Consider the following 25,974-nt stretch of genomic DNA (forward strand, 5'->3'; position numbering starts at 1 on the left):
GTCCTCGGGGCACTGCCCATTGCCCGTCGCACTTCCGGCGTGCTCCGTGCAGCAGCTTCCTTTTCCGGTCGGCCATTTGCCTTGGCGGGAGGTGAGTCTGAACGCTGCCGTGGCCGGGGAGCTTCATCCGCCGCCATCCGCTCGCCGGGGACCGGGCTTCGGGCCGCGCTGCGCCCTGGGGCCGCTCAGGGCCCTGGCTGGGGGCTGTAGGCTGGACCTGGGCGCGAAGGGGCTGCTGACGGGCCCGGCCTGGGCATGGGCCTACACCGGGCGGCCGGGCCTGTCCTTGGTGGCGCTGGGGCTGGCGAAGGGCCCCTGCCGTGCTCACCAGGAGAAGGCCCCACGGCCCCGGTACCCCGACAGCCGCCTTTAGCCTTTACCGTATCCGCAGGCCGCAGCAGCCATGGCGCCCAGCCGCAATGGCATGATCCTGAAGCCCCACTTCCACAAGGACTGGCAGCGGCGAGTGGCCACATGGTTTAACCAGCCCGCCCGCAAGATCCGCAGGTGAGTCCCTGTCGCTCGGATTTCTTGCGCCTGGCTTCCTTGGGGATGCTCTTACCGGCTGCTTCCTGCTGTAGCTCATATTGGTGGGGAGTTGTGTACGCTCATGTCCTGGGCTGCGCAGGGAACTGAAGTACCACGTCTTTACGTTAAGTTACTCCTTCGTTCTTCTTTTGGAGTTGTTTAAAAGATACAGAGCTATGATGCTGAGGGACGTGGGGTGGTGTCAGGCTTGGTAGAGTTAGAGAATGATCGGTCTTGGTGATCTTAAAGGTCTTTCCCAGCCTAGACGATCTTTAGAGAGCTTTTCCACCCCGTACCATTTTGTGATTGTAGAACGTGGGACTGCAGCCAGATGCTCCTCTAGGGTCTCTGGGCAGGGTCAAGCACTTCCAGCCGCAGTCAAGTGATGAGACATCTCCGGAATCGCTGCACCACCTTGATGATTCCCTTGAACCCATGTTTGCCTGATGACTGCGGCTGTTGTGTAGGAGCAGGGATCAGCCCCAGCTACCAGGCCAGTGCTTCTGAGGTGCCTTTTTGCGGGGAGGTCACCAGGCAGTGTAGGAGTGACCCAGCCACCAGAAACGTCATTTTCCTCATCTGTCTCCCCTCCAACCTTCCAGGAGGAAAGCTCGCCAGGCCAAGGCTCGCCGTATCGCTCCCAGGCCCGTGGCTGGGCCCATCCGACCTATAGTGAGGTGTCCAACCATCAGATACCACAAAAAGGTCCGTGCTGGCAGAGGCTTCAGCCTGGAAGAGCTTAAGGTGAGTACAAAAAGTAACCATCAAAGCAACCCTGAGTGTGAGCTCGGTTGTCCTGTTCTGGATGTGCACTGACACTGGCCCAGCCAGGGTGGGATATCTGGTACTGGTGCCTCTGGTGTAGGTGATGCTTGGGAGGGCAGAAAACAATGGTTGTGTCTTTTCTTTAGCTGTGAAGTGAGTGTGTGGTTTGGAAAGTAAATGTTGGTTTGTCTGGTCAGACTGCCCCTTTAAATTCCATTAGAAGTGGGTTCAGGAAGAGCCTTAGTTGAGCCTTCTTGACTTTGGAAAGTCAAAAAAAAAAGCCCCAACCAACTGACAGCTTCTTAGGAACTATTTAGGGTTTGTGAAATACTTCTGAGAATCCTAAGTATTTCATCCAGCATGAGCCTGTTTGTGTTGTGGGGACAAGCAAACCACACTCAGCTTGTGTCTGAGAGAACTGGGGATGTTCTGCAAGGAGCAAAACTTTCCCAGGATTCCAGCACAGTGGGGGTGGAAGGGACCTTGAGCATAGAGAGGATCCCCTCTCAGTCTGCTCTTTTCCAGGCTAAACAGCTCCGGGTCTCTCAGCCTCCCAGAGTACCTGTGGCTGTTTCCATGCCATAGATGAGTCCATGGGAAGTGTCCAGTGTCCTCCATTCACTCAGGGACACCCTTCTCTGACCTTCTCAGGTGTGTTGAGCTCTTAAAGCTGGGCTTTGGTGGGCTGGAGAACCTCTCCAGCAGGCAGGACTAGACAGCCATGCTTGTGGGCAGACTCTGGTGTGTTGTTTAGTGTCTAATTAAAACATTTATAACTGAAGTTAGTGTGCTGAGGCAGGCAGATTGTTCTTTTGGATGCCAAATGCTTTGTTACTTGATTTTTCTTTAATTTCTGAGTAACAATGAGACCCAAAAGGGTGCACAGCTGTTTGTCCCCAGACAGAAAATGAGGTTATTTCATGTTTAAGAGATGATTACAGAAAAGAGCTTACAGTACTTGGGGAACTGAAGTTAGCCCTGTGCTCACTTCTTAAGCTCCTGTTACATGTCTCAGGGTTTAAATGTCCCCCTTGTAATTACTCAGGGCCCCCCCTCCTTTGCTCTCCTGGGGAAAGCCAGCTGCAGGAACAATGGAAGCCTGGGGGAATGTTTGAAGCATTTAAAACACAGACACCAAGTTGCTCTTCCAGGCAGAGGACATTGAGCACAAACTGGAACCCAGGAGGTTCCACCTGAACAGGAGGGGGAATGTGTTTGCTGTGAGGGTGCTGGAGCAGGCTGCCCAGAGAGGTTGTGGACTCTTCTCTGGGGATATTCCAAACCCACCTGGACGTTGTGATCCTGGGCACCTTGCTGTGGGTGACCCTGCTTTAGTGGGAGCGTTGGACTGGGTAATCTCTAGAGGTCACTCCAGTCCCCGCTGTGCTGGGATTTGGTGAAGCTGTGGCACTGTCTGCTCTCTCCTCAGCTGGCTGGCATTAACAAGAGGTTTGCTCGGACCATCGGGATCTCGGTGGATCCCCGGCGGCGCAACAAGTCCACGGAGTCCCTGCAGGCCAATGTGCAGCGGCTGAAGGAGTACCGCTCCAAACTCATCCTCTTCCCACGGAAGCCAGCAATGCCCAAGAAGGGAGACAGCTCTGTGAGTACCTGCTTGCTGGAAATGCTCCATGGGGCTGGCTCTAGTGGTGGTGTCCCTGAATCCTGCCATGGTGGGGCTTGGAAGGGATCTCTGGGCGTTGTCAGAAGAGCTGAAAAATTTCTGTGTTGAGGGTGGTGAGACACTGGCCCAGGCTGCCCAGAGAAGTTGGAGATGCCCTATCCCTGAAACCATTCCAGGTCAGGTTGTTTATGGTTCTGAGCAACCTGCTCTAGTTGCAGATGTCCCTGCTGACTGCAGGGGGGTTGGACTAGGTGACCTTTAAAGGTTCCTTACAACCCAAATCGGTTTGTGGCTCTAAAAGTCCACATGGAATTCTTTTCCGCACAGAGAGGGTGAGTAAGGTGAGGAGAAGCTCTTCAGTGGAGTAGTTCAGTGAAAGTCTTGAGAAGGTAGTTGCTGTTGACACACAAAAATGCTTTTTGTCCAGGTCTTGGCAGGATCTAGAACTAAGTTGTCTGTCCTTGGCTTTGTCCGTGGGGTGGTGCAAGTCATGAGATGAGGATCTGTGCTAGAGCTGTCCTTCATCTTCTGGACCATCTCTGGCACTGAGCCCCTTCACTGTAGTGGAACTGGTGGAGCCCACCATACTGGGGCTGCTTTCAGAGAACAGGAGGAAGAGTCTTGGTCTCCTGTAGCAGCAGAGACCACTCCTCATGTCTGGAATACTGTTTGAAACTTTAGTTGAACTCAGCCATCTGACCTCCAACCAGGATCTTTTGTTGTGCAGTGCCATGGTGTTGCAAGAGCTTGGGACTCAAGCAAGGCAGGTTTTCACCCAAGGTACTGCCTCAGATGGTTTCAGTGCTGGGTTCTAAACAATGTTTTTTATCTCATTACACAGCCTGAGGAACTCAAGATGGCAACTCAGCTCACCGGACCCGTCATGCCCATCAAGAATGTAAGTGTAGCTACACCATCTTCTCTGGGTGATGTGGTGGAATCATTTAGGTTGGAAAAGATCTTTAAGATCACTGAGTCCAACCATCAGTCACCACATCCCTAACTGACACTTCATGGAGAGGGTCCTCCTCATGCTGTTGTACAGCTCAGGGTTGATGTCTCCAGATGCTTCCCATGCTGGGTCAAAAACCCCAGCCAGGAACAGGTCAGGCCTGTCCTACCTGTGCCAAGATCTCTTCGGTTCCTCAGAGTTGCAGAGCAGACTAAAGAGCTAATGACTTGGAGATCTACTCAGCTTACTGAGGGAAGTCCTTACATCACGAGCTCTCTTTCTGGGCCCAGAGGGAGATCCAGGAGCCAGTGTAAAGTCAAGATGTGTTGGTTGGGAATGATCCTGCACGTATCCCACTTCTGCCCAGAGTCATGTGGGAGGAGCACCAGGGTGTGCTCTGTCCAGAGGAGGACACAGGGGAGCCCCCACAATAACCCCCCTAAATCAGACAGCTCCTCTGTGGGCACAGGTTGAGGCAGGTGTGACCATCTCTAGTGTGCATTTGTGCTCAGCATGACTCCTTCAGGCAGGCTCCTCTGGGGCTGTTGGTGCTTTTGTGCCTTCTCAGAAGCTTGTACCTGTGAAATTTGGCTTGTGGGGAGGCTTCGTCATCACCATTCATCTCCAAACCCTTTGCTGCTTCCAAAGGGAGCTGTGGATGCTGTGCCACAGGCCTGACTCATGTTTCACGTTGGGCTTGTGTGCCTTTGTTGGTTTTTTTTTTCCCCCTGGGACCTTCTGGTCTTGGGCTGACGAACAAGGAATGGGTTGAAACGAGGTTCCTGGCGCAGCCAGGGCAAGGCCTGTAGATGGCACAAACGCTCTGTTCTGTCAGCCTCCCGCCTTTAGTGCTGGGAACCCAGCGAGATTAATTGCCTGGAGCCTTAAATGGATCCTCTGATGTGCAGCCTGGCTGTGTGCTGCTCTCTCCCCCCAGGTTTTCAAGCGGGAGAAGGCCCGTGTCATCTCCGAAGATGAGAAGAACTTCAAAGCCTTCGCCAGCCTGCGCATGGCCCGGGCCAACGCCCGGCTCTTCGGCATCCGAGCCAAGCGCGCCAAAGAAGCAGCAGAGCAGGATGTGGAGAAGAAGAAATGAACTGTGCTCCCTCCAGCTCTCAATAAAATGTGTAAAAACAGGAGTGGGGCTCTGCTTGGGGTCGATGTTCCTGTGCTGCCCGCCTGTTTCAGGGCCTCCTGCACCACCGCCTGGTCTCTTCCCACTGGGAGTCTCAGACTGGTTTGGGTGGGTAAGGACCCTTGCTGCCGAAAGTCAACTGCAAGCACGATTACCATAGAGAACCATGGACTGGTCTGTGTTAAAAGGAGCTTCAAAGCTCCTCTAGCCCAACCCCCTGCAGTCAGCAGGGATAGCTGCAGCTGGAGCAGGTTCTTCAGAGCCCCAAACAGCCTGGCCTGGAATGTTCTTGGGGATCAGGGGCTGCTGGAGTGGCCAGCTGGGGGCTTTTTTTGGGAAACCCTTTCCCTGAGCAGGCAAAGCCTCCTCCCTCTTTTTCTGGTTTTTATCCCAGTGTTTCAGACTTGATTCCCATGCAGCTTGAAATGAGGCTCTGCTGTAGGGGGCTTTCATGGTGGGTGTCACCTGTAGGTGCTCCTTCTGGGGTGGTCATTCTGTTTTGGGCAACCCTTCCTATAGGTGGGAGACCCTCGTTTGGAGGAACAGGGGCAGGTGTCTGTAGAGCAGTCCCACTGCTGGACTGCAGCTGGGCTGCTGCAGCTTCAGCCTGTGGACTGATCTTTTGGGTGGAACAGACCTCTCAACTCAAGTCCAACTATTAACTGTCACCACATCTCTATGGCTTTGAAACCCTTCCATGAACCACCATGTCCTGGGTGGACTGAGCCAGGCCCTGACAGCCCTCAAGGGGAAGAAATTGTTCCTGTCCAACCTAAACCTCCCCTGGTGGAACATGAGGCTGTTTCCTCCTGTTCCTTGGAAAAGCTCCTGGCTAATGTTCACTTGGACTTTATAAAACTATTTCTCCAGGGAAGTATTTTCATGACAACAGCAAGGAGCCCATGGGAGAAGGGTCTGGGGGCTCTGCCCCATCTTCCTGGCTGAGGATTCCAGGACAGGAATCTGATGCGGGGTGGCTGTGATGGAGCACAGGGAGTGTTGGGTTCCATCCCGCGGTGGGGAGCGCTCAGCCAGCCCCTCTGCTGGCTCAGCAGTTCTGGGCTGGCTCTGCAGCCTGGCCGTGCCTGGTAATGGAGTCGTTTGTACCTGTCAGCAGCTGGGTGACAGCAGCTTGGGGCTGGGACACCACGGAGCATTCAGGCACTGGCTGGAGCCCTGGCATAGCCCTGCACCTGAAGATGCCCAAACACAGGGGCAAGGGCTGCCCAGCGCAGAGCTCATCCATCCCAGCCACCCTGCCCTTTTGTCCTGTGTCCCACCGTGGCTCACCTGCCTCCTGCCCCATTGTGCCATGGGGCTGCGGGAGGAGTGGGCACGGTGGGTGGCCTATTTCTGCCGGGATTAGCTCCTGGTGCCCGGGCCCGTGCAGTGCCCTCCCTCATTAGCCCAATCTGCATTTTAATCCCTCCAAATATGGGCTAATGACATCATCAAGCACAGAGCCGAGCTGACAGCTCCGCAGGGAAGGGTGATGTGTGTGGGTGGGGGGTGCTGGGGCAGCCCCTGGATGGGCAGCCCCAGGACTCTGCGTGCGTGGGGTGTGGGTCTGGGTGCTCTGGCATGCGGGGAGGGCACCGGGCAGGCTTGGGGCATCCCCTTGTGCTGGGGTGTCGGGTCCAGGACGGGCCTCGGGCACCTATGGGGAGCAGCTGGGGAGGGCAAAGGGTGCTGGGAGTGAGGGTTATGCCGTGGAGGGCTGTCTTGGAGTGGGAGGACCTGCCAGGCACAGGCAGCAGTGCCGGGCACCCCTCTCTGCCCCGGTGCCCACGGGTGGGCTCTGCTCGGGGACCGGCAGCGAAGCAGTTAACGGAGCTTGTCGTCTCCCTCTTAGGGCTCCGTTCCCGAACTGCAGCTTGAGTCAGTTGTGTGGAGGTGGCAGCGGCGGCAGCTCGGGCTGGCACACCGGCAGCTCGGGCTGGCACACTGGCATCAGCTGGCACAACGACCCCAGTCTTTGGCCAGCCACTGGCACCCAGGTGAGGAGGGCGGCCGGGAAGGGTGGGAGCTGGTGTCCCTTCCACTGGGGGATGCCAAGGGGTGCCTATGTTCACAGGGAAGGGGATGATGCCCACTGGAGCTGGGGCACCATGTGCCAGGGCGGGCCCAGGCACTGTGGGACTATTGGGAAACTTTGGGCAGGCTGGGCACATCGGGGCATGGGCAAGTTGGGGGGCAGGAGGTGCTTTGTCCCTTCACCAGCCTGAGCTGGGCAGTACCTGAGGGCTGCATCTGAAGAGACAAGCCCCGAGGTGGGGCTGACAGAGCCACCGGTCACATAGCATCTCCTGGGTGTCACCAGCTTTGATGGGGAGGGTGGCTCCTGCCATCACCCCGGGGTGCCTCCAGCCCTGTCTGGGGCAGCGGGACGTGGCTGGCACTACCAGCATCACCCAATAGCATGTACACGGACCTGGCATCCCTACTGCCCTCACCAGCGAGCCCTGCCCAGTGCCTGCAGGAACAGGAGTCGTCTGCTCCCCAGCACCAGGGAAGGCACTCTGGGGTACAGGGTCCAGGGCTGCCTGCGCAGCTCCCCACTCCTGCACAGCCTCCTAGCCCGGCTGGGGTGTCCCTTCCCTCTGGGACACATCCTGCTCCTGGCATGGGGCTGGGCCAGAGCTGGGAACAGCCCCGTGGCAGCCCCGGTTGGGCGAATGGAGGCACAGCAGCCTCCATGGAACTGGCTAGCACTTGGGGGCATGCAGGCAGCGTTACGAAGGCTGATCCAGCCCCGGCTCACCCCACGGTGCTTTGACTCCTCACAGGGCCTGCTGGAGCCATTGGGACTGGAACCAATCACCCCACCTCAGAGGAGGTCCCCAGTGTCCCCTCCACCCGCCAAAGCACCGGACCAGCGCTCACTTCCACCACTGACTTGACCAACCCCACGCTCCTGGGCTCTGGCCCCACACCTGGCACCAAGGGCGGCGTGCCCGGGGCATGACGGGCACCTAGCCGGCTCCCTGACAGCAACAAAGGCAGCGGCCACCCTTGGCACCCCAGTCCCCCCACATGCCCTTCGCCCACGGGGCCGCCTGTCCCCCATCACGCCCAGCCGCCCACCGTGCCACAGGCACCATGGGCGAGGTGCCCGAGGCGGCCCCCCAGGCCCCGCTGGCTGTCCTCTCCAAGGTGGAGCTGCGGGTCAGCTGTAAGCACCTCCTGGACCGCGACACCCTCAACAAGTCGGACCCCTGCGTCCTGCTGCTGATGCAGTCCCAGGGCCAGTGGATGGAGGTAGGAGACTGGGGAGCACCCACCACAGCGGGACAGGGGCTGGATGGGAGCACAGGGACATGGGGGCGGGGTGGGGAGGGGGGCGCTGGGTGCAGGGTTTGTGTCTCTGGGATGGGGACAGGAGCAGAGAGAGCTCCAGGGTGGATGCAACGCCCGTGGGAAGGAGACAGGGCAGAAGACACTGCATGGAGTGCAAAAGGTGGTGATGGTGGGGTGGAGGAGACGGTGGAGAGCAGGATGCAGGGTGCAGAGCAACGTGCAGGAGATTTTGGGGTGCAAGAGACAGCAGGAAGGTGATGCAGGATGCAGAGTGCAGCAGACAAAAAGTGGGGTGCAGGGTGCAGGAGATGGTGGAGAACAGGGCACAGGGAGGAGGAGACTGCAGAACAGGGTACAAGATGCAGAGTGGGGTGCAGGGAGCAGGAGATGTTGAGAGCGAGGTGCAGGATGCATATGGGTGATGCTGGGTACAAGGTGCAGAGCTTACAGTTTGGGGTGCAGGCTGCAGAACAGGGGGCAGGAGACAGTGAAAAGGGGGTGCAGGATGAAGAGCAAGGTGCAAGGTGTAGGGCACAGGGCTCATGGGGCAGGGCAGGACGCTGTGGGACACATGGAGACAGCGCAGACACCTTGGTGGGACCAAGTTCCCCAGGGCTCCACGGCTGTGTCAGGGCTGGGGATCAGAGTGCCCTTGATGTGGGGGCATGGCTCTAGTGCCCCAGACCAGGGCAAAGGGACACCTTGGCCACCCCTGGGGTGGTTCAGGGCTTGTTGTCTGGTCTTCCCCTGCTCAGGGCTGGTAGCTCAGAGTAGGATCAGGGTGGGCACTGTGGGGTTCTGGTGCCCACATGAACTGTGCTTGGCCTTGGGGCTGGGACCAAGGCTGGCACCAGGGCTGGAGCTGGCACTGGAGCTGGCACAGCTCCCTGCCATCACTCCCTCCCAGCTCAGCTCCATGCTCACTAATCGCCGCTGCTCAGCCAGCAGATTTAGCGCTAAACCTCTCTCTGTGTAATCGACTCACCAGAGCTGGCACCAGGGCGGCTGGCAAGGGGCTGTGTGCCAGCTGCGGGCTCTGGCTCCCAGGGCTGTGCCACGCTGAGACAGGTGTGCCCTACTGTGCCATGCCACGCCCTGTGTGCCATGATGTGCCATGCCATGATGTTTTGTGCCATGCCATGATGTTTTGTGCCATGCTGTGGTGTTTTGTGCCACGCTATGCCGTTTCGTGCCTTGCTGTGCCGTGCAAGGGTCAGGTGTGAGAGGGACCCTCCTGGGCCACCTTTCAAGGGACTCTGAGCTGTCCCCTCCCTGTCCCTGCCAACCAATGTTCCTCAGCCCAGCTGAGGTGGTGGCTGAAGCTGGATCTACTGCTGTCCTCTGGATCCAAGAGCCAAAGCAGCACCAGACACACTGGCAGGGGCTGGCACTGGAGGTGACCAGAACCTAAAGCCTCATGACAGGACTTTGGGGCTGGCAGTGCCCATGCAAGAGGCACAGAGCTGCACGGTGTGGCCCTGCCAGAACCACAGTGGTGTGGGCTCAGCAGATGTTGCTGGACCAGGCAGGTGGTGGGCAGGGGCCTGGCAGGGCTGGCAGTGTGCCCTGGCCAGGATGCATCCTTTTGAGTCAACACTGGCAGGGACAGGGGGTGGGGGTGGCTCCTGGAAGCTGCTCAGTGCCCACTGCCAGCACAGCCAAGGGGACACTAAGAACCCACCCACCTGCCAGGACCATTATGGCCCTTGGGTAGTGAACCCTACCCTTGGCCAGCCCAGGGTGGGGGCACAGGGGGTCTTCCTGTGCACCAGCCCATCACTCCTGCTGGAGTGAAGCTGTAGCAGACTGGCCCAGTGCTAGAGTGCACCTCAGACCATCCTGCAGGGGTTTGCCCCAGGGTCCTCAGGGAGTGATGCCCCTGGGACCCAGCAGCTGGCAGGGCTGGAAGCCTTGTGGGCACAGGTCCCTGCCTGAGCCAGTGCCAGGGCTACCTTCAAATGCTCTTCACCTGGGAACTGGTACAGGTAAGTAGCTGCTGGTTCAGGACTGGTCCTTCCTGGCACCCCCATCCCCATGCCCTTGCTTCTGGGCTCATGCATCCCTGCACCCAGCTCTGGGTGAGCTCTGGCACAGCTGGGCAGCTCCGTTGGCCCTGCGCCCATCCCTGAGCCGAGTCCTGGGCCCAGTGCCCCCCAGCTGAGCTCCCTCTGTGCAGGTGGACCGCAGCGAGGTCATCAAGAGCAACCTCAACCCTGTCTTCGCCAAGATCTTCACCGTGGATTACTACTTCGAGGAGGTGCAGAAGCTGCGCTTCGAGGTGTACGACAGCCACGGGCACGCCGGCGTGGGCACCCACGACGACGACTTCCTGGGGGGCATGGAGTGCACCGTGGGGCAGGTGAGCTCCCGTCCCCTCGCCCCTGGGACACCAGCTGGCTATGACTCCCCCCTGACTCCTCAGGCCTTGCAGATCGTGGCACAGAAGCGGGTGACGAAGCCTCTGTTCCTCAAGTATGGGAAGTTCGCCGGCAAGTCCACCATCACGGTGAGCAGGGTGGGGTGGCATCGAGCTGGCACGCCGGGGTGGCACTAAACTGGGGCAAGCAGGTGGCACCAAGCCACCTGGGACTGTGGGGTGGCAGAAAGCTGAGGCACATGAGTGGAACAAAGCTGGGACCTTGGAATGACATCATGCTGGGGCAAGCTGGTGCCAGGACCAAGCAGATGGCACCAAGCTTGGGGTGACCTTGGGGTGACACCAAGCTGCAACAAGGTGCAGTTGGCACAAATCTGGCACCCTGGGATGGCACCAAGCAAAACCCCTGGGGTGGCACCAAGCTGAGACAAGCAGGTGCCATCAAGTCAAGACCCTGGGTTGGTGCTGAGCTGGGACATGTGGGTGGCACTGAGCTAGGTGAACAGGCTGACACCGAACTGCAGTGAGGGGCATTGAGCAGGGGTCCCCAGTGGCCCTCAACTTCCCTCGCTTTCATCCAGCTGCCACCCAGGATTTTAGGCTCAGGGTCCTTGCTGATGTCTGCTGGCCACCCTGGGGGTGGTCATGGCCATGCCAGGGTGGGGTGCATGGCACCCTGTCACCTCCCAGGCCACCACCCTGCCCACGTGGGCGGGAGGACAGGGGGCTAAAGCCACGCTGGTGACTCGCAGGTCATCTCGGAGGAGATCTCGGGGAACAACGGCTACGTGGAGCTCGCCTTCCGCGCCAAGAAGCTGGATGACAAGGTGAGCTGGGCACTGCGGGCAGGGTGGGCAGGGTGGGCAGGGCAGGTGGTCTATCCTCTCTCCTTCAGGACCTCTTCAGCAAGTCAGATCCCTTCCTGGAGATCTACCGCATCGACGACGACCGCAGCGAGCAGCTGGTGTATCGCACCGAGGTGAGGCACCGGGCAGGGGCCGACCCTCAGCTGGTCCATGCCCGCTGCCCAGCCCCTCTGAGCCCCTTTGCTCACTGTGCAGGTAGTGAAGAACAACCTGAGCCCCATCTGGGAGCCCTTCAAGGTCTCCCTCAACTCGCTCTGCAGCTGTGAGGAGAAGAGGAAGCTGAGGGTGAGGAAGAGGGATGGGGAACCCAAGGGCATGTGTCCCTCAGCTTCCTTACAGCCCCAAATGGACGATGTTATGGGGACTTCAAGCCACTGGAGATGGTGCCAGGGAGAGGGCTTTGGGGGGGGCATGGGTGTGCCCCCCTCCCAGCCTGATGCTGCCCAGCTGGGCTGAGTGTTTTCCCCATCGTAGTGCGTGGTGTGGGACTACGACTCGCGTGGCAAGCACGACTTCATCGGGGAGTTCTTCACCACCTTCGAGGAGATGCAGAAGGCTATGGGGGAGAACAAGGTGGGTGTGGGGACATGGGGACACCCCTCTGTGCTGGCTGCCACACCTCCCTGTTCTCTCATGTGGGGCTGTTTTCCCCTCACTGCCCCTCTCTCTGGGAAAGGGAGACAACTGGGGACAGTTACCTGAGGCTGGCTGGAGCCTGTGGAGAATGTGGTTGCACCCTGGGGCTGTGGGGCTACAGGGTCATGGAGCCGTGGGGCTGTGGGGTTATGCAGCTGTGGGACTACAGCATAAGGGGGCTGTGGGGCTTCAGGGCTATGAGGTTGTAGGGCTAGAGGGTGATGGAGCTGTGGAGCTGTGGGGTTGTGAATTTCTGGGACTGTGGGGTTGTGAGTTTCTGGGGCTGTGTGGTCATGGAGCTGTAGGGCTGGGGGTCTGCCATGGGGTGCCATCAGTGGGGCTGTGCCCTGGGGCTGGGGTGGCAGCAGTGTGGTGCCACAGGTGCAGTGGGACTGCATGAACCCCAAGTACAAGCTCAAGAAGCGCAACTACAAGAACTCGGGGGTCGTGGTGCTGCTGGACCTGAAGGTGAGCGCCTGCATGCCCAGCTGTGCCAGGCTGTGCCATGCCATGCCGTGCCTGGCTGCTGTGGGGCAGTGTGGGGCAGGACTTGCTGATGTGGATCCATCTGGAAGATCCACAGGGTCTACTCCTTCCTGGACTACATCATGGGTGGCTGCCAGATCCATTTCACAGTGAGTAGTGCCCCCCCCAAGCACCAGGGGCTTGCTGCAGGGCACCCTCACCACTGCCACCCCCCTGCTGCCAGGTGGCCATCGACTTCACGGCCTCCAATGGGGACCCCCGAAACAGCTGCTCCCTGCACTACATCAACCCCTACCAGCCCAACGAGTACCTCAAGGCTCTGGTTGCTGTGGGTGAGATCTGCCAGGACTATGACAGGTTGGTTGTGCTGGTGGGTCCCACAGGGCCAGGGGACCCCAGGGATGGCCACCTTGAGGTCAGCACATGCCAGTGATGGGTCATACCAGGGCTAGGAGCCCAGGACATCCTGGTGATGGTCACCCTGGGGCCAGCATACTTTGGTGATGGCCAAACTAGGACCAGAAGACTCTGGTGACAGCCACTCTGAGGTCAGGACACCTCAGTGATGGCCACACTGAAGCCAGGGCACTTCGTTGGTGGCCACCTTGATACTGGAGCTCCTCACACCTCTTCCTTTGCAGTGATAAGAAGTTCTCAGCACTGGGCTTTGGTGCCAGGATCCCCCCCAAGTATGAGGTAAGGGGTGACCAGGGATGTCCTCATGCCTCTGGACAACCTCATCCATAACTCCTGTGGAGCTCAGCAGGTGCTAGAAACTGGTGGGTGCGTGGGTGGGCAGGCAGTGGATGCCCTCTCCCTTCTCCCCCTCCAGGTCTCCCACGATTTTGCCATCAACTTCAACCCTGACAACGATGAGTGTGAAGGTGAGGCCGGCTCTGGTGAGGCCAGTTCCACGTCCCCCACCCCGTGCCAGAGCTTGGTGTCGCCCCCTTACCGCTGGCATTACCCCCACCAGGAATCCAGGGTGTGGTGGAGTCCTACCAGAGCTGCCTGCCCAAAATCCAGCTCTACGGCCCCACCAACGTGGCCCCCATCATCTCCAAGGTGGCTCGGGTGGCAGCCGACGAGGAGAGGACCAAGGAGGCTTCGGTGGGTACCGGCGGGCTCCAGGCCGAGCCCCGGCACGCTCGTGCCACTCGTGCCAGGCTGCAACCCAGGCTTGGGACGGCGCCACCGAAGCAGCCCTGCGCCTGTGTGCCCCCAGCAATACTTCATCCTGCTGATCCTGACGGACGGGGTGGTGACGGACATGGCGGACACGCGGGAGGCCATCGTCCGCGCCTCCTACCTGCCCATGTCCATCATCATCGTCGGGGTGGGCAACGCCGACTTCACCGACATGCAGATCCTGGACGGGGACGACGGCGTCCTGCGCTCCCCCAAGGGCGAGCCCGTGCTCCGCGACATCGTCCAGTTCGTGCCCTTCCGCGAGTTCAAGAACGTGAGTGGGGCGCTGGGGGGGACATCCCGGCACTCCCCGGGCCCTTCTGTCACCTCCTGATCCTTCCTGGTCCCTCCCCTTTCCTCTGGGCCCTTCTCGTCCTCCCCTGGCCCCTTTCATCCCTTCCCCTCGACCCATCCCATCCTCTCCTGTCCCCTCTTGATCCCCCATCCCCTTACGTCTCCCTTCGGTCCCATTCTTGTCCCCTTCTGATCCCTTCTGTTGCTTCCTGTCACCTCCTGCTCCTCTCATCTCCTCCTGGACCTCTCTTGACCCTTTCCATCTCCCTTTTTCTCCTCCTGACCCCTCTCACCCTCTTCTGTTCCTTCTCCACCTCTCCCGGCCCCTTTCTGTCCCCATGCCAGGACCCAGCATCAGGTGACATCCCCTCCTGTGCCCCCTCATCCCCTCCTGTCCCCCACCTCTCTCCTCTGTCCCCACACCATGACCAAACCTCACCTCACCCCGGTGCCACAGTGCTCCTGACTCACTTGTCCCCTGCACTGTCCCCCACTGTCCCCATCCCGCAGGCGTCCCCGACAGCCCTGGCCAAGTGTGTGCTGGCAGAGGTGCCCAAGCAGGTGGTGGAGTACTACAGCTACAAGGCCTTCCCCCCGCGCTGTCCCCAGACCCACGATGCCCCTGATGCCAATCTCGGCTCACCCCAGTGATGCCCCCACTCCCCTTGGTGTGACGTGGGCACAGACAGGTGTCCCCAGTGGGTCCCAGGCCCACCAGAGACCCCTCCTTGCCAGGAGCCACCAGTGTCCCTCACCAGAAGCCACCAGTGTCCCCCTGCTGGCACTTAGATGAGGACATGGGGACATCTGGGTGCCCTAGTAAAGGACACCCTCCCCCCCAGCCATGCCCAGGGGTGCCCAGAGTGGTCTTGGTGGTCTGTGCCCCACAGCCTGTCCCTACTGTCCCCTTGGTCCCAGCTTCTCTGTCACTGTGACCTTGTTTGGTGGCTGCATGATGACCCCCCCTGGCATTCAGAGGACCCCCAATAAAGTGACCAGCCCTGTGCCCATGCTGCTGCTCTCTAGGTGCCAATGTGGGGTGCTGGGTGCTAGAGGGGCATGGGCAGGGGGCCAGGCAGCTTGTCACCACTCGTGCCACTCACTATGCCACCACGCCGGTGGCAAGAGCAAATGAGAGAGGAATACGGTCCCCAGCTGCCACATGGGCAGTGCCACCAGCTGCCACATGGGCAGTGCCACCAGCTGCATGGGCAGTGCCACCAGCCACTCCAGTGCCAGTGTGTTGAGGTTGTTGCAGGCACGTTGGAGCTGCAGGTAGCCAGGAGCAGCTGCGGCTTTCAGGCAGTGCTGGAGCAGCTGCCCTGCTGTGCCATGGCCCCAAAATCCAGGGCACAGAGTGGGAGGGGCAGCAGTGCCTGTGCCCTCCTCCTGCCTGGCACATTGCCTCTGCCACGTGCTGCATAGTATGTGCCCTGTGCCATGTACTATCTGATACATGCCATGTGCTGTGCCATGTGTTGTGTGCCATGTACTGTATGCCACGTACTGTGTGATGTGCCACATGTTGTGTGCCATGTGCTGTCTGATACGTGCCATTTGCTGTGTGCCATGTCCTGTGTGCCATGCAGTGTGCTACATGCCACCTGCCAGCTGCTTTGTGCCATGTACCGTGGGCCGTATGCCATGCGCTGTGTGCCGTGTGCCACATGCTGGGTGCTGTGCTGTGTGCCATGTACCACACGTGCCATGTGCTGATATTGCTGCATGCTGTGCCCTGTGCTGTGTGCCACACACTGTGTGCCATGTATGCCATGCCACGTGCCTTGTGCTGTTTGCTGCACGCTTCACAGTTATGTCATGTGCCATCCCCTGTGCCAGGTACTCTCTGCTGTGTGCCATGTGCCAGGGGCCATGTTCCATGTGCCACATGCTTTGCTATGTGTCATGTGCTGTGTGCTGCATGCTGTGTGCCATGTGCCATGCTGTGCCATGTGCTGTGTACCACACACTGGGCACAGTGCCACACCACTGCCTCGTGCTGCACAGCAAGTGCCATGTGCTGCTTGCTGTGCCAGATGCCAGGTGTACTCCCTGCTGCCAACTGTCCTGTGCCGTGTGCCATTTCTCATTCACCCTGCGCCATGCGCTCTGTGTCACCGTTTTGGTGCCAGCAGATGCCCCTGGGGAGGTGACACCCACCTGGGTGTGGTGTGACCCAAGCCCACCATGGGACAGGGCCACACGGATGCCACCAACCTAGGCCCCAGGGCTGGGGATGCTGCCATTACCCTGGGTGCTGGCAGAGGACTGCCAGCCCGTCCCCGCGTGGGCAGCCACTCGCTCACACACCGGGACAGCCATGCTGAAGCACCGTGCCCCCTTGGCAGTGCCCACTGCTGGCGCTGCTGCCCGCCCTGATCCGCTGCGTATTTATAGCTCCTGATTCATCTGCTCACAGCAGGATGCCAATGGACGTCGCCATGGAAACCTGCCCAGCCAGCCCGCGGCGGCTGCCAGCCCCTGCCATGGGCAGGGCTCTGCCCTGGCACCCCAAGCAGAGGGGCCAGTTGGGTGCCCTATGGGTGGGTGCTGTCCCCCTGAGGCTGGGTTAGTGCTGCCAGTGAGCTGGCAGGACAAGGAGGGTTGGTAGGGCAGGGAGGCTTGGCATGGCTGGCAGGGCTGGTAAGGTTGGTACAGTTGGCAGAGCTGGCAGGATTGGCAGAGCAGGGAGGGCTGGCAGGGTTGGCATGGCTGGTAAGGTTGGTACAGCTGGCAGAAGTGGCAGGGTTGGCAGGGCAGGGAGGGTTGGCAGAGTTGGCAGGCTTGGTAGACACAGGAATGTTGGCAGAGCTGGTAAGGTTAGCAGGGCAGGGATGGCAGCAGGACTGTGACAAAGAGGATTGGCAGAGAGGGTAGGGCTGGCAGAGAGTGTAGGGCTGGCAGAGAGTGTAGGGCTGGCAGGATTGTCAGGGGTGGTAAGCTTAGCAGGGTCTATAGGGCTGGCAGGGCACTATACCCCCATGCCACATTTCCAGCATCCCTAGGGAGGGTCTCGCCACCTGCCCCCAGCCCTGGTGAGGGATTTTGCTTTTACCAGGGCCAAGTCCTCCCCCCCCCGCCCAAGGCACTGTGCCAAGCTGGTAGGTGCCAGTTAATTAAGCCAGGGGTTAAATATTGACAGCATCTGCACTTCCCAAACCCCATGATGGGATTCCTTGGAGGGTGGCAGAACAGAGGCTGGGGTGGGTACCCCAGGGTTCTGAGGGAGTGGGCACAACACCCCAGGAGGGTAGATGGGCATGGGAGGGCATCCAGACAGACTGGTCAGGGCCCTGTGACCCCCACCAAGGCATCAAGGCATTGGGGCAGGGTGGGGGGCACTGGGGTGTATGGGGCACTGTACTATGGTGAGGTGGGAGCATCAGGGTGCAGAGGGCATCGGGGGGGGGGACTGGGAAGGGATGAGGGGACACTGGGATGCAGGAAGCATCAGGATGAGGTGCAGCAGGGTGGAGTGGGGGGCATCAGGGCGTAGGGGACATTGAAAGTGGGTGCCAGGGGCCAGGGCAGGGGGCACTGGGGGGTCACAGTGAGGCAAGCCAAGGGGCACTGTAGTGCAGAGGGCATCAGGAGGGGTATCGTGGGGGCACAGCACACATTCGGGGGTGCAGGGGATATCATGAGGCAGTGCAGAGATGGGGGGGGGGGTGCAGAGGGCATGTGAAGGGAGCTGGGGAAGATGCACTGAGGCAGGATGTGGGGACCCCGAATCGGGGCGGGGGGGCTCTCTGGGAGGCCATGCGTGCCTCTGAAGGAACCACCTTGCTGCCACGGGCAAACTCCATCACCTTTCGTCTGCACCTTGTCACCCACCACGAGTCCTGGCACCCCTCCACGTCCCCTGCACCGTCCCCTCGGTCACTGCCCCTCCATCGCCTATAAGGTACTTGGGGACAGGTCCCCACCCTGATGCCATTCCGATAACAGCGAGCTCTTGCGCCACCGGTACCCACCCCGGACCGCGGGAGCTGCTGGGGCGGCAGCCGCGATAAATATTTATTCCTTCGGCGCTGGCTTGGCGGAAAGGGGAAGTCCCGGCCACGAGTCCCCACCCCGGGGAACGAAAGGGCCGCAGGGTCCCATGGCCCCGGGGAGGCGTCGCGCAGCCGGTGTCCCCTCTCCAACCCCGCCGCACCCCTGGGCTGATGGATAAGTTACGGGGGTGTTGTGTGTCCCCCCGCAATGTGGGTCAGAGGAGAGGGGAAGCTACGTTGTGCACGGCAGGGGCAGGCAGTGCTGGCCCCCCGGAGCCTTGCTGTGGCCGCTCAGGCCATGGGCCAGCGAGTGGGCAGCTCCAAGTCGCCCATCTCCTCCTGGTAGCGCTGGTTGAAGAGGGCGTTCTGCTGGGGGGAGAAGTGGTCGCGCCAGTCGCCCACCACACCTGCGGGACGGGAGGGAGGGCACAGAGCAGCTGCAGCCAGAGCCGAGCCCCTCCCCGTGTCCCATCCCCATCGCCTCCCTCCTCACCTTTCCTCATGAAACGTCCCTGGCTGTGGTCCATGATCTCCGGGGGGATGAGGGTGTAGTTGACCATGGCGTTGTCCTTCATGGTGGCAAAGCTGCAGTGATGCTCCAGGGCTGCCAATGTCTCCGGTGCCAACGGGCAGCCCAGGAAGGTGCTGAGCCGCTGCGCCGTGCCACGCAGGTCCTGTGCCACAGGGGGACGGTCAGTGCCGGGCAGCCAACAGGAATGGTGGCAGGGATAGGGACGTGGTGGGGCTCACCTGGTGCATCTCCTCGTAGGTGATGTAGAAGATGTCCAGGAGGTGCCGCTGGCCCAGCCAGCCCTTGACGTGGTCAAACCAGGAGCCGTAGTGCACTTGAGGGGAGCCAATAGGTGATGAGTCCTGGGACCACAGCTGAGTTCTGAGACCTCAGGGACCGCACCCCCAGCCCTTACCTGTGCCCTCGAGGAACCGTGTGAGGAAAGTGTCAAAGGAGCCAGGGTCAGGCAGGAACTTGGCCAGGTGGTGGAAGTGGTAGAATGAGACAGCAACGTCCTTGGGGTTCCTGGCCACGTAGATCACCTTGTGGGGGAGGACAGCATCAGCACCGTGGCCGGGGACATCCCACTTCAAAAGCCCCTGGCATCCACCCCGGCTGTGGAAAGCCCTGTGGGCACAGGAAGCCACCTATGGGGCTCCCCACGGATTGTGCCGGTGCCCCTGACCTTGGCCTTGCTGTGCTGCAGGGAGGGTGCCAGGACACGGGCAGGCAGGTGGGTGGTGAGCAGGCGGGGGGTGGCCGAGTCCCGCAGCGCAGACCTGAAGTAGATCTGCTCCAGCCAGGGTGCCCGCTCCCAGTTGGGGATGGTCTTGGCAGGCACAACATCCCCATGGCTGAAGAGCAGCGTCAGGATCTCCTGCATCCAGGTGGTGCCTGGGGAGGAGGGAGTCAGGACAGTGCCAGCCTCACGTGGGCACTGTGGGGCACAGCACAGCATGACATAGCGTGGCCTAGACTGGCACGTTAGGGTAGAGCATGGCATGGTATGGTACTATGCAGCACAGCATGACATGGCACAGGATGGCACATCAGGGCACAGCCTGGCATGGTGCTGCACAGCATAGTAAAACATGGCAAAGCACAGGTCACTGGGGCACTCCACGGCATGGCGCGGAGTGGTGTGGCATAGCATGACACGACACAGTGCAGCATGGCATGACACTGCATGGCACAGGTTGGCACAGCATGGCATTGAAAGCCTTCAGACAGCAGCTGGGCTGGCAGTTCCATGTGGGACCCCTGCCCCAGAGCCCCCACCAGCCACACCAGTCTCAGGGTGGGGACCAGAGTGGGTAGGGCAGGGCAGAATTCTGGGCAGTGGCAGTTGATGACCAGGGGTCGCCTGCGCTGCGCTGAGGGACCAGTGGCAAGGAGTGTGGTGGCCAGGGTGGCCCTACCAAAGGAGGGGCTGGCACCCAGCCCAGATGCCTTCCAGCCACGCAGGCAGCTTCCAGTCCCTCCAGCAAACTGAGAGCTGTGTGGCAGAGCCTCCCTGTCCCTCCTGCATCACCAGTCTGGGGATCCCCAACCCTGCTCCTCCTCCCCCACCCCCCCCGCCTCTGCCCCAGTCCCTGCCAGCCCCTCCTGGCCCCCAGCCCTGCCGGCCCTCACCTGATTTAGGGTAAGTGGCGATGACCACGTCGGTGGGGCGGAAGGCAAAGGTTGTGGCATAGCTGAGGGACTCCTGGGTGTGGAGGTGGCCAGGCAGGGAGATACCAGCAAAGGTCTCAGTCACCTCCATCCGCTCCATGGCCGGGTCGCTGCTGGGGGGGGCCGCGCTGAGACCGACCTTAAATAGCTGCAAAAGAGGAAGTCGTGGCTGGCGGGCGGGCAGGAGGCTGGGCCCCCCCAGCACATTCCTGCCGGGATCCGGCCATGCTGGGGCCAACGCCGGGAGAACGCTGCTGGTGGGGCCGGCAAGGCTGCGGGATGGACACGGGATGGGGACACCACCAGGATGGGGACCAGCATGCCCAGTGCAGCCAGGAGAGCCAAGGAGGGGACAGGGCATGGTGATGGGGCAGATGCCAGGTCGCCTTGGTGACGCCATGGGTGCCAGCCCCACGCTGTGCCCTGGGTCAAAGCCATGCTGGAGGAAAGGATTCACATTCCCAAGCCCAGCCATCTCCACATGGCTCCATGCCACTCCCAGCAACCACATCACACTGTGGCCACCGCCAGACCGGGCACAGGAGCCAGCCAGGGTGTCCCCATGCTGGGCACCAGGCTGAGGACCGATGCATGCCTCAGTTTCCCCACACACAACATGCAGCAGACTCATGGCACTGGGAGTGCCCAGCACATGTGGGGGACCATCGGCAGCCTCATGCCAAGAGCGTGCCGCCCTGGCTGCCACCCACCACGGTGGCCTTTCCACAGAGCCTTGGGGTACGATGGTACTCGGCCCCCCTCCAGTGCCTGACGCCGTGTTGGGGGTGGCTCTGGGGGGTGGCTCTGGGGTGGCCAGAGCCCATCCCAGCCCTGGCGCCAGCACGCAAGCCGGAAAACATATTTCAGAGCCGTCACCGGCAGCAGCTGCCCGAACGTCCCAGCAACGGGGTGAGCAAAGGACAGGGATGCCAGACCCTGCCCTCTTGGCCATGGGGGTGCCAGAGGTGCCAGCACCCAGCCGGGGGTGCTGCCGGGTGGCAGCGCCGGGCTGGGGATGCCGGCGGGTGCCAGCGCTGGGCTGGGCACGCTGGTGGGTGCCGTTTCTGGGGAGTCCGAGGCGGGGATGGGAGCGGCATTGTTCCCAGCACACAAATCTGGGCTGCATTAGGGGCCCGGGAGCGGCACGGCAGCTGTGTAGAGAGGCCCCGGCACTGCTCCTGCCACTGGGGCCAGGCTCGGGGACACTGTTGTGCCACCGTGGTGCCCCTCATGCCCAGGCATTGCCAGGGAGAGGGCACAGGGCGCCCAGGGTGGGGTTAAAAGGTGTGTTTGCTGGTTATTTATTGACGGCAGGAGGGAGCAGCTGGTGGACCGGGACAGCCTTCCCAGTGCTGTGCTCGGCAGGCTTGTGGTGATGGTGGCAGGTCACCCTGTCCCATCCCCCAGCAGCACCGAGAGGGTGAAGATGCCAGGCAGGAGCGTGTTGGTGCTGGCATTGGCGTTGGCACCGTGTCTGCTCCTGCCCTGCACCGGACAGCAGCACCTGGAGGAGGCTGAGCGCATCATGAGCAGCACGCCGGTCATCGACGGGTGAGCAAAGCTGGCACGGCCCCAGGGCGCCTGTGTGTCCGCCCTGGCACGGCCACGGCTCTCGGCAACACGAGGAAAACCCTGGACAGAAAATCCCAGCGGGGATGGCCCTGCCAGGGGATCCCCCTGACGGGCACCGCGGGAGCAGGCAGGGTGCCGGGAAACCAGGACTAGGCTGCCCCAGGGGAAGTCCTGCCTGAGGGCAAGGTATCCCACGGGGTCCTGTCCTGAGGGATGTCACCAGGCTCATGCAGGGACCCGCAGGAGCTTAGGTCCTGGTGATACCAGATCTGTGCCTTGCCAGCTTGGTGTGGCACAGCCCCTGGAAGTGGACACAGGTTAGGGGGAGCTGGAGGGTGTGGGGGCAGTGACACGGGGCTGGAGAAGTAGGAGCTGCCGGCACTTCCCCAGTGATACCGCTGTGTGTGGTGACACGATGGCCCCGTGGCAGTGACGGTCCCCACAGCAGCTATGCCTCCCCAGAGGTGACGGAGGGGAGCTTCCCCAGGCTGGGAGTGCAGAAAGGTCCTCAACCTCCAGCCAGCTCCCCACCCCTGGTGAAGGGGGTCTCATGTGATGTTGTCTTGGGGTGGGGGAGGACCTGTCCCCAGCTCCTGGGTGGAGTCACCTGGGTGGTTCTTGGCAGAGGGGACAGATGGGTGGGCAGACGGATGGACAGGGAGACAGCCACGCGCTCTTACTCTCTGCCCTGCTCAGGCACAACGACCTGCCCTGGCAGCTCCTCGGCAAGTTCAACAACCAGCTGAAGCTGCCCGAGGCCAACCTCACGCTGCTGAACGACACCCACACCAACATCCCCAAACTGCGCAAGGGACATGTGGGTGGCCAGGTGGGAAGGCAACACAGGCAGGGGAACCAGGGAGGGCAACATGGAGGGCACTGGGATGGGCACAGGGCACTGAAGTGGGCAGAAGGAACAAGGGAAGGCTCCAGAGAGGACACCAGGATGGGCAGGGGTCACCAGGGTGGGCAGCAGAAACAAGGAGGGCACCAAAGAAGACACAAGCATGGGAAGAGGGCACGGGGCAGGGCAGTGGAGTGGGAGGAGGCTCTGGGGAGGGTACCAGGATGGACAAGGGACACCACGGAGAGCACTAGGCTGGGAAGAGGGTATCGGGAAGGGCACCAGAGAAGGCACTGGAGCGGGCAGGTACTTGAGGGGGGGCACAAAGGAGACCATGAGGAGGAGCAGGGGGCATCGGGGTTGCCGAGGGGCATAAAGGAGGGCACCAGAGCGGGTGGGTGCTCTGGAGGGGTGTTGGCAGGCAGGGGTGGGTGTGCTGGTGCTGAGCTCGTGCCTCGGGGCAGTTCTGGTCGGTGTACGTGCCCTGCGGGACGCAGAACAAGGACGCGGTGAGGCGCACGCTGGAGCAGATCGATGTGGTGCACCGCATGTGCCAGCTCTACCCAGACACCTTCTCCTGCGTCGTCGACAGCGCTGGTGAGACAGGCGCGGGCCCAGGACAACCCCGGGTGCCCCGCTGCCCACCCTGGTTGATGCCACCCCCTCTGTCCTCCCGCAGGCATCGAGAAGGCCTTCCAGGAAAAGAAGGTGGCCAGCCTCATCGGGCTGGAGGGTGGCCACTCCATCGACAGCAGCCTGGGTGTCCTGAGGACCTTCTACCACCTGGGTGCCCGCTACATGACCCTCACCCACAGCTGCAACACCCCTTGGTAGCAGCCCCTGGTGGGGATGTGTGGGACAGGGCTGGTATAGTGGGATGGATCATGCCACCCAGCAGGGGGCATGTGGCCTTGGGGGGGTCCACCTTCATGGCCTCTCCTCTCTGCAGGGCTGACAACTGGTTGGTGGACACTGATGATGAGTCACCTGTGCACCATGGCCTGTCAGACTTTGGGAAGGTGAGTAGGGAAAAACAGGTCCTGTGAGGAGCAGCTGAGTGAACTGGGCTTCAGCCTGGAGAGAAGGAGGCTGAGGGGAGACCTTCTGGCTCCCTACCACTCCCTGAAAGCAGGTTGGAACCAGGTGGGCGTTTGCTCTTCTCCCAAGGAACAAGTGGATAGGACAAGGGGAAATGGCCTCATGTTGCCCCAGGGGAGGTTTAGGTTGGACTTGAGGAACAATTTCTTGCTCTTGAGGGTTTTCAAGGCTTGGCCCAGGCTGACCAAGGCAGTGGTGAAGTCTTCATCCTTGGAGGGCTTTCAAAGCTGTGGAGATATAATGCTGAGGGACCTGGCAGTGTTGGGTTAACCGTTGGAACTGATGACCTTAAAGGTCTTTTCCAACCCAAATGACTCTGTGACATGGTCCTGCAACCCACCAGCCCCTAGTGGGTTAAGCAGCTAAGCATTGGGAGCCCTGAGTGCACCATGTCTACCCCACCCCTGACCTGCAGGCAGTGGTGGAGGAGATGAACCGCCTGGGCATGATCGTGGACCTGGCTCACGTCTCCGTGGACACCATGAAGGTGGTGCTGAACATCTCCAAGGCCCCTGTCATCTTCAGCCACTCCTCCGCCTACGGCATCTGCCCGCACCGCCGCAACGTGCCCGACGACGTGCTGAGCCTGGTGGTCGGTGCCCGGGCGTAGCCTAGACACGGACGGGGGGTTGGTGGTGCGGTGACCACAGGGCTCAGTGCCACCTCTCCCCCAGGCCTCCACGGGCAGCCTGGTGATGATCAACTTCTACAACGCCTATGTGACGTGCAGTGACACGGCCAAGCTGTCTGATGTTGCAGGTGAGGTGGGTGCCCAGGTGGGGGGTAGCGGCGATTCCCCCGCCTCACCCTGCTCAGCCTGCTCATCCCAGCCTCTTTATGCCCACAGACCACATGGACTACGTGAAGAAGCTGGCTGGTGCCCAGGCTGTTGGCTTCGGCGGTGACTATGACGGTGTCACAGGGTAAAGGGGGTGACAGAAGTGGGCTGGGCTGGGCTGGGCTGGGCTGGTGGGACAGGGCAGCATGTTCCCGGCCTCCGTGCCCTGCATGAGTGGTTGGGATGTGGGAGATGGGTGCCACCAGCACAGCTGTCAGCTGTGGGGTGGCACAGGCTTCCCACCGGCCTGGAGGATGTCTCCAAGTACCCTGCACTGGTGGCTGAGCTGCTTGCAAGGGGCTGGACAGAGACAGAGGTGAAAGGGGCCCTGGCTGAAAACCTGCTCCGTGTCTTCAAGAAGGTGGAGGAGGTGAGTGGGGCAGGGGGTGCCCTGGGAAACACCAGGCATGGGAAGTACAGGGCATGGGGACATGCAGTGCGTGGGGAGCACCGGGCACGGGATGCAGCAGGCACAGGGCACACTGGTCATGGGGAGATAAGGGGAGCACCAGGCACGGGGAGCACTGGGCACAGAGAAGTACTGGGCACAAGGACGCAGGGACAGTAGAGGTAAGCAGGACATCAGAACGTGTAGCACCTGGGGATGAATGGGGACATAGGGTGGCACAGTGACACACATGGCACAGAGATTAAGTGGGGCATGGGAACGTGCAGGGCTTAGGATGACACAGGGTGGCACGGGGATGTGCAAGGTGACAGAGGAACCCACCCTGTCCCCACGGCAGGTGAAGAGGGATCTGCAGGGCACAGCTGCCCACGAGACGCCCATCGCCTTCGAGGAGCTGGAGGGGACATGCAGGACTAGCTATGGGTACGCCGAGAGCGCCGGCACAGCGCGGCTCGCACCGGCAGCCCTGCCGCTGCTGCTGGCCCTGCTCCACGCACTGCTTTCCTAGCGCCGGCTCCCGATGCCCGCCACAGCACCGGTAAGATGCTGGTGCCAGGCCCAACCCAGCTTCCCTCTGGACCCAATAAAGCTTTGAGCACTGCTGGCACCCTGCAGCCACGCTGGGCCCTTGCAGGGATCCCCAGCCTTGTCGCCCTGCTCCTGGCTGGAAGTGATGAGCGCCCCCCGGCAGGTCACTGGCCACTCCGGCGTGTCACTGGCCATGCTGGCACTCTGCATCCGTACCAGGATTGTGTGGCGGTCCCCAGCCCCAGTACCCTGCTCCTGGGCTGGAGTTGGTGGTGAGCGACCCCAGCGTGTCACCCATCACCCTGGCACCTCCCTGTCCACCCTGGCACATCACCAGCACCCTGCCCACCACCCCAGCCG

At 61.1% G+C, this 25,974-nt stretch overlaps 4 protein-coding genes and 1 non-coding gene across 5 annotated transcripts; 4 read left to right on the forward strand and 1 right to left on the reverse strand.

The window, feature by feature from the left end:
* The first annotated feature begins 48 nt into the window (after positions 1-48).
* Positions 49-5,009, forward strand: RPL13 (ribosomal protein L13). Its single transcript, XM_054170036.1, has 6 exons — positions 49-91; positions 392-507; positions 1,131-1,272; positions 2,723-2,896; positions 3,759-3,815; positions 4,807-5,009. Exons 2-6 carry the CDS (start codon positions 404-406, stop codon positions 4,963-4,965), a joined length of 636 nt encoding a protein of 211 aa, XP_054026011.1. The 5' UTR covers positions 49-91; positions 392-403; the 3' UTR covers positions 4,966-5,009.
* LOC128898192 (small nucleolar RNA MBII-202) lies at positions 913-993 on the forward strand. The gene has a single exon (XR_008462731.1). It is a non-coding gene; the product is annotated as a small nucleolar RNA MBII-202 (small nucleolar RNA).
* A 1,848-nt stretch (positions 5,010-6,857) lies between the features above and the next one.
* On the forward strand, positions 6,858-15,154 carry CPNE7 (copine 7). Its single transcript, XM_054170032.1, has 16 exons — positions 6,858-7,001; positions 7,791-8,262; positions 10,478-10,660; positions 10,733-10,807; positions 11,431-11,505; positions 11,574-11,657; positions 11,740-11,829; positions 12,019-12,117; positions 12,562-12,648; positions 12,756-12,815; positions 12,890-13,023; positions 13,308-13,362; positions 13,499-13,550; positions 13,643-13,776; positions 13,892-14,128; positions 14,659-15,154. Exons 2-16 carry the CDS (start codon positions 8,038-8,040, stop codon positions 14,797-14,799), a joined length of 1,731 nt encoding a protein of 576 aa, XP_054026007.1. The 5' UTR covers positions 6,858-7,001; positions 7,791-8,037; the 3' UTR covers positions 14,800-15,154.
* Positions 15,155-18,270: 3,116 nt separating this feature from the next.
* SULT2B1 (sulfotransferase family 2B member 1) lies at positions 18,271-20,436 on the reverse strand. The gene is made up of 6 exons (XM_054170040.1): positions 20,287-20,436; positions 19,340-19,548; positions 19,070-19,196; positions 18,894-18,988; positions 18,637-18,817; positions 18,271-18,550 (listed from the first exon to the last, which is right to left on the reverse strand). The coding sequence occupies exons 1-6, from the start codon at positions 20,423-20,425 to the stop codon at positions 18,435-18,437; spliced, it is 867 nt and encodes a 288-aa protein (XP_054026015.1). The 5' UTR covers positions 20,426-20,436; the 3' UTR covers positions 18,271-18,434.
* A 1,273-nt stretch (positions 20,437-21,709) lies between these two features.
* Positions 21,710-25,594, forward strand: DPEP1 (dipeptidase 1). The gene is made up of 10 exons (XM_009904508.2): positions 21,710-21,876; positions 22,594-22,726; positions 23,206-23,338; positions 23,421-23,571; positions 23,691-23,760; positions 24,255-24,431; positions 24,514-24,598; positions 24,687-24,762; positions 24,912-25,047; positions 25,424-25,594. The coding sequence occupies exons 1-10, from the start codon at positions 21,752-21,754 to the stop codon at positions 25,592-25,594; spliced, it is 1,257 nt and encodes a 418-aa protein (XP_009902810.2). The 5' UTR covers positions 21,710-21,751.
* Positions 25,595-25,974: the final 380 nt, after the last annotated feature.

This window comes from Dryobates pubescens, chromosome 19 (genome assembly GCF_014839835.1).
Source record: "Dryobates pubescens isolate bDryPub1 chromosome 19, bDryPub1.pri, whole genome shotgun sequence".
In the NCBI taxonomy this organism is placed as follows: domain Eukaryota; kingdom Metazoa; phylum Chordata; class Aves; order Piciformes; family Picidae; genus Dryobates; species Dryobates pubescens.

Bases quoted from the DNA above. Each gene is read 5' to 3' on its own strand.
- RPL13 (XM_054170036.1), top strand. From the start codon at position 404: ATGGCGCCCAGCCGCAATGGCATGATCCTGAAGCCCCACTTCCACAAG. The intron at 1,273-2,722 runs GTGAGTACAAAA...CTCTCTCCTCAG, and splicing joins TCAGCCTGGAAGAGCTTAAG to CTGGCTGGCATTAACAAGAG. The intron at 3,816-4,806 runs GTAAGTGTAGCT...CTCTCCCCCCAG, and splicing joins CCGTCATGCCCATCAAGAAT to GTTTTCAAGCGGGAGAAGGC.
- CPNE7 (XM_054170032.1), top strand. From the start codon at position 8,038: ATGCCCTTCGCCCACGGGGCCGCCTGTCCCCCATCACGCCCAGCCGCC. The intron at 10,808-11,430 runs GTGAGCAGGGTG...GGTGACTCGCAG, and splicing joins CCGGCAAGTCCACCATCACG to GTCATCTCGGAGGAGATCTC. The intron at 13,024-13,307 runs GTTGGTTGTGCT...CTTCCTTTGCAG, and splicing joins ATCTGCCAGGACTATGACAG to TGATAAGAAGTTCTCAGCAC.
- SULT2B1 (XM_054170040.1), bottom strand. From the start codon at position 20,425: ATGGAGCGGATGGAGGTGACTGAGACCTTTGCTGGTATCTCCCTGCCT. The intron at 19,197-19,339 runs GTCAGGGGCACC...CTCCCCCACAAG, and splicing joins TGCAGCACAGCAAGGCCAAG to GTGATCTACGTGGCCAGGAA. The intron at 18,551-18,636 runs GTGAGGAGGGAG...CCCGTCCCGCAG, and splicing joins GGGACGTTTCATGAGGAAAG to GTGTGGTGGGCGACTGGCGC.
- DPEP1 (XM_009904508.2), top strand. From the start codon at position 21,752: ATGCCAGGCAGGAGCGTGTTGGTGCTGGCATTGGCGTTGGCACCGTGT. The intron at 21,877-22,593 runs GTGAGCAAAGCT...TGCCCTGCTCAG, and splicing joins AGCACGCCGGTCATCGACGG to GCACAACGACCTGCCCTGGC. The intron at 23,572-23,690 runs GTAGCAGCCCCT...TCCTCTCTGCAG, and splicing joins CACAGCTGCAACACCCCTTG to GGCTGACAACTGGTTGGTGG.